The sequence below is a fragment of the Acanthisitta chloris genome, unplaced genomic scaffold (assembly GCF_000695815.1).
Source record: "Acanthisitta chloris isolate BGI_N310 unplaced genomic scaffold, ASM69581v1 scaffold39683, whole genome shotgun sequence".
NCBI lineage: Eukaryota > Metazoa > Chordata > Aves > Passeriformes > Acanthisittidae > Acanthisitta > Acanthisitta chloris.
In genome coordinates this window covers 1-5,955 of record NW_008664962.1, presented here as the reverse complement: position 1 = coordinate 5,955, position 5,955 = coordinate 1, and the positions used below count along the sequence as shown (strand labels likewise).

At 54.7% G+C, this 5,955-nt stretch overlaps 1 protein-coding gene across 1 annotated transcript in view; it reads left to right on the top strand.

Annotated features, from left to right (window-relative positions):
* Nucleotides 1-182, top strand: part of MFSD2A (major facilitator superfamily domain containing 2A) — a gene marked incomplete at its 5' end in the record, with an annotated part of 7,916 nt that extends 7,734 nt beyond the window's left edge. Inside the window, one exon of the mRNA XM_009071549.1 lies at nt 125-182. Within this exon, the coding sequence (XP_009069797.1) occupies nt 125-182 (58 nt within the window). The remainder of the gene's footprint in view (nt 1-124) is intronic.
* Between the last annotated feature and the right edge of the window lie 5,773 nt (nt 183-5,955).

Sequence of the window (5,955 nt, the reverse complement as noted above, 5' to 3'; positions counted from 1 at the left end):
GTAGAGACTGTGCAACGCAGCGACGTCTCTTGTGAGCCCTTCAGAAGCTCCTGTGCTCCAAGGGCAGGTATTGCTTGAGTGCAGACCTTGCTCCATGGCTCACTCCATGTCTCCTTTCCCCCAGGGAGGAAAGCAACAGCAGCTCAGAGTCAGACAACACAGAACTGGCCAGCATCGTGTGACCCATCCGCGCACGCCGGGGCTCTCTGTAGGACTCTGCCCCTCTGGGCTGGCCCAGCCACATGCCACTGCAGGTGTGGCACTGTTGGAGCACCTGGAGAAGTCACATTGGAGCATCCACTGCCTCGAACCTGAGAGCTGTGCCTGTCTCGTGCCTTCCACGGGACCCACAGAGCACTGGTAGTGTACATTACACGCATTGACCCTGTGGTACCTTGTGTGCCTGACCAGAAACTAGCACTGTTTCTGCCAGGTCCTGGCAGGCAGAAAAGCCTGGATTTGGGATCCTTGTCCTTGGAATACTTGTGCCCACTGCCTGCCTGTGCCTGGCCCACGTGGGCTGTAGTCTGGGGGACTGGGGTGATCATTAGTGTACATTACACTGTCCGTGCCCGCGCTGAGGACGTGAGCTCACCTCTGCTGTCTCTACACAGGACACTAATTTGGAAGCTGTTCTTTTTTTATTTTATATAGAGCCTAATTAACTTAATGATGTAAATATGAAGCTGTTTCCTGTTTGTATATATCTGTACAGAAACCCAACTCGAGGACCTGTTAATATTAATTTACATAAAAGTGGGGGAAGTCAGCGGTGGGCGTGAAGGAATTTTTTTTGCTTGGCTGGGTTTTTTCATGGCTGTCAGCAAGCCCAAGGTCCTTTTCCACACCGTGGGGGGCAGGCTTGACTTTTCCTGAGCTGTGGGGCAGGAATGGCATAATTTTTTCCAGGCAGGAGGCTGTGCTCAGCAGCCCCTTACCCCCGTGCAGCTCCTTGCTCCGTGCCTGTGCTGCAGTGAGCCAACAAAGGCTCTATTCTTTCCTCCCTTTCAAGAGGGAACGGGGGTGGAGGGAGGAATGAAATCAAAGTGCTGCCAGTGGAGATCATGAACCCAGGGCTGGAAACAGGAGAGGCAGCTGGGGAGCAGAAAGAAAGGGAATGCAGGCTGTGGGTGACACTCAACACTCGCTCCCAGGGCAGAGTGCTGTGGGAGCATTAATCTTCATGGATATTTATACCATCCTCTTCTAGCATTCCCTGCTTCCACAGCAGAAATGGGGAGAGTCCTGCCCTCCCTGCTCCTCAGGAGCACTGCATGCCTATGGCAGCAAGTATAACTCATGTAGGAAAAAGTGCTGGAATCAGTGCAGGAAGGATGCAGCAGGGATGGAGCAGCCATCCATACAGCTGGGGCAAATTCCCAGTTGAGGAGGCTGTGCTGGCTCTGCTCTGTCCCTAAGGCCACTGTGCCATGGGACAGGGCTGCTGCCTTTTGTTAAGCACATTTGTCGCACTGAGAAGTTGGGGTGGGTCAGGGCTGAGCTGGGAGCACCGGGCTCAGTGGGAAGGATGGCTTTGTTCCACATTTGGGTACAAAGGACTGGAATGAGGATGGCATTTAAAAATAGCCAGAGGGGATTAGACCTTAGCTGGGAATGCTTAACTGGGCCCCACTCTGCCACCATGGCCATGGAAAGGAGGAAGAGGGGTGATGTGAAGAGGCAGGGAAGTGGCTTTGTGCTGAGCAGGAGGCAGCATTGGTTATGGCTAGGATGCTCCCTGCTTTCCCAGGGATGGAGCTTGCAAGGAAGGAATGTGAGCAGGACAGAACAAGGGGGACAAAGCCAGCACTCTCTGCAGCTCCTGTGGCAGAGCAGGTAGGCAGTGTACCCTCTGTGGGAGGAGGAGGAGGAAGGCTCCAGCCCACAGAGCTCAGGACTGTTGCAAATGTACTGACCCCTGCCCTGCTCCTGGATGGGTTTGCCAAGAGTTATCCTGCCCATTGCCATGACCTGGCTGACTCCAAGGGGTGTGAACAGTGCTGCTGCCTCCAAGGATTTGAAAGATTGCTGCTAGCTTTTGTTTTCAAAGAGTTTCAACAGAAATGAGGAACATTTTATTCTTTGCCTCCTTGTTTTTTTGGCTCTGTGGGGTTCATGAGGAGCTTTTGCTCAGGTTTTTTTGTAGCCAGCTGGAGACTTAAAACCACCCCGAGCTTGAAGTGGGGCCTGGACATTCCTAGCTGAGCACACCTCTTCTGTTTGAGGCTTTTAAGATTGATGTGGGGGGGGGAAAATGACCATGGAAGTTGATAACACTTGAACCCTGGGCAAAACTCCAGCCTTGAAGCAGAGATCTTGCTTCAGTTGTGATTACAGAGGGTTTCATTCCAAGCATAAGAAAAGCCTCTGGCATGGGAAGTCTGCCTGGCCAGAAACACAGAGGGACATGCTGCCCACACCTACAGCTTAATCCCCACAGACCTTGGTGATGGAGCAAATGCATCCAAGTGCCTGCAGAGCTGGAGTGACATAGCTGCTGTGCCCTCCGGGTGAGACATGTCTGGGCTGACTCAGGGGCAATGCTATCCCTGGGGAATCAAAGTCAGAACATGGAAAATGCAGGGTGTCAGCTGTGTGCTCACACCTGCTGAGCTGGTGCCTCTGACAACATATGTGCTGAGGCTGTGCTGCCCAGGGACCAGCTGCAAGGGCTGGGAATCAGCCCTGTGTCCCAGCTGATGAGTTCCAAAGGGCTGCCAGGCCAGCTGGGGCAGGGGGCACTTGTCTGGTGCCAGGGCAGAATTCTCTGAACTCAGGGGGCACTGCTGCTCCTGTGGGAAGAGAGCAGAGGGTTTCTGGTCTGCTCAGGGAATCAGATGACTGCAGAGGGAACAAAACCAAGGAAGCATCAGTTGTTGACTCCAAAGTGCAGCACATGGACCTACAGAATTGGTCTTGCATCCTCTGACATCAAGGGTGGCTTTGCCAAGAAGCAGGACCATCCTGGCTAAGGCAGATGAAGACAGCAGGATTGACTGGAGGGACAGTCCCTAAGGTGAGAGCAAGGACTTGCCTCTTTACCCTACAGGGGATAAGTGGAAGTGTGAACAGTCTCTCCTTGCAGAGGGTGAGGAATAACCTCCTCCTTTCTGCAGGGAAAGGGCAAAAAGCCTCAGGTTCATCTCACAGCAGGATTTATGAAGCATTCTACTGGCAGCTGGTGGGGATGGTTTTCCCTTGGCCCCTGGGCTGGAAGGATCCACATGCCTCATGCTGTAGCAGGAATCACCCAGGGTTGGTTTCAGATACTTCAAGTTGAACCAAGAACAGGCTCCCACAGAAAGGGGTGTCAGTCCACAGTCACACTGCTGTGCTGGTACAGTCTCTGGCTGCTGGATCAGGGAACAGATCCAGCTGGAAATCAGCTGGAAGCTCTGGGCAGAAGCAGGATTGCTGGAGCAGGGCTGTGCTCGGGACAGGTGTTGGCCAGTGCGTCATGGTGAGCAGGTCCATGTCCCTGGCTCAGTGGGCTCTGCCACCAGCCAGGGATTGCAGAGGTAACCCAGGGCCAGCTGGGCAGGATGGAGACATTCCTGGGTCCAGCTGTTCCCAGGGGTGACCTTGGCTGTGCCAGCAGGCTGAGGTCACTCACTCCATCTGCAAACAGAGGCTGGAGACTGCCAACGTGTTGGGGTGGGCTTTAGTTAATGTTTTGCAAAGCCGCTGATTCCAAGCCCTGCAGTATGTGGACAGAAGTGGTGGGGCACTCAGATGATTTCCTGCTACCAAACCCAATCCATTTTTCCAGGAATGAACCTGGGCTACAGCTCAGATAAGTGTCCTCACACCACGAGAGAGCAGGGACAAGTGCTCTCCTGCAGCTGCAATAAGCCAAAGGGCATTGTATAGGGGGGACAAAGGCACTTTAGACATGAGATGGCTAAAAACTGAAGCAAATATTTCAATGGTGCTTGAAGAAAAGAAGGATGAGGCACCAACCACCTGCCAGCAGCATGGGGCAGGTGTAAGCTTTGCCCTGGAGACAGGGCAGTGTTGGCACATGGTTTACAGGCACTGGAAACCCCCTCAGATCACTGACCTTACAGACCTGCAAACAGGCAACTCCTCTGTGAGCCAGCACTACCAGGAACCTGATCATTGTTCCTCCAGGAACCATGTTCAGCAGAACATACCCACCCCAGGAGCAAACACTCCAGCCAGGGCTGGGTTGTGGTATCCCCAGCAAGCAGAACTCTTCCTCTTCTCAGGCTATTTCTGGTTCCTCTCCTCCTTCTCCAGTTATTTCTCTCTCTCTTTGCACCAATCTTGCTTCCTGCTCATGGATACAGCTCTGGAGGACAACCCAGTCCATGCTACCCACTAGGATTCTCACTGCCCTGCACCAGCAAGGCAGGACGTGGCTGGTGCTTCCCTGCAGTGACTGTTCGGCTGCTATGAAATGTAAGTCATTGGCTGCACAGAAAAGAAGTGGTTGATTCTTATTTTCTATTTTGCACCGTGCCAGTTGATCCTAAGGTGTCTGATCTTGATGGAGACATGGCAAGAGGCACATTGGGGTGTTGGAAGGGTGGAAAATGAGCCTCAGTGAGTGCAAGGAGCTGCAGGGAGTTTCAGCCTGACTGAGCACGATGTGAGGGCAGTGGTAGGTCTCGCTGGGCTCGGTGTGCTCTGCCAGGGCAGTGACTGGGAGCGGAGGGGAAGGGGATGGTGCTGAGCTGTGTGTTCAGCGAGGAGACACAACTCCCCCCCCCGCTGGCTGCGCAGGGAAATCAAACCCTCCAAGGGCTGGGGATGCAGCCCCAGCGGAGCCGCAGGAGACAACCTCACTAGGTGTCAGCAGAGCTTCGCTCCCGGCGATCCTGCTCCCGGATCGCGCTCGGAGCTCCTGCTGACCGAGCCCTGTCCCAGCCCGCACAGACGTGACCATCTATGGTAGCGCAGCGAGCGCAGGAAGCGGCGGCGAAGGCAGAGACCTCGGCGGGTTCTTCCTCCTTCCCATCCTGTCAACGTGTCCAGCCCTCGGCGGGACAGACAGATGCTCTGTCTGTCTGTCTGTCTGCAGACCTCCAGCTGCCAGGGTGGCTTCAACCCCCTCCCTGGGGCTGCTGCGACCTGAAAACACAGAGCAAAGGTCTAGTTCCAACTGTTGCCCTTCCCCTAACCACTTTTTGGAGTGAGTTCTGCAGCAAACACTTTTTTTGAGCAAGTCCTGCCTTGATGGTGAAAGCAAACAGTGGAGCCTCCTGTGGGAACAATCCCATCCTCTTCCTCCCTCCAAGTCATTTCTCCCTTGATCACCCCAGGCTTGGTCTCTCCAGCAGCAAAGCTGGGACAATATTTATCCATCCTCAAGTGCTTGAAACCCTCAGGGGTCTGTGAGCCCAAAGCTCCAAAGTGCTCCATATCCCTGGAAACACAAGAGCCTCGGAGGAGATTTTTGGTGCTTGGGCTGTGCCAACACACACCTGAGAGCCACCAATGCCAAACCACCCCTGGCACAGAGCATCTGACACACAGAGACCCCCAGGAGTTACCCTGAGAGAGGATGTAGCTGTTTCGGTGGTCCCACGGGGACCTTCCTCCTATCCTGCACCCTCTAGACATAACTCAGAGGGGCCTTGGCCTCAACAGCACCTCATGGAATCAGGTGAAGAATGTTGAGCGGTTGGAATGGAGTTTAGAGATGATCCAGTGCCAACCCCATGGGCAGGGACAGCTCCCACCAGGATTCATCCAACCTGGAGTGAACAGTGACAGCCACAGCCTCCCTGGGCACCCTGTGCCAGTGTCTCTCCACCCTCACAGGGGTCTGTGGCTCCCCAGCTGCCCTGCCCAGGGCCCTCAGTCCCCCTCAGCCCCTCCATGGGCACCTGGGGCACCTCAGACCCCCCAACCCTTCCGGGGGGCTCAGCCCCATCCTGCCCTGAGCCCCGCAACGACACGCCCATCAATCACACCACGCCCATCAATCAC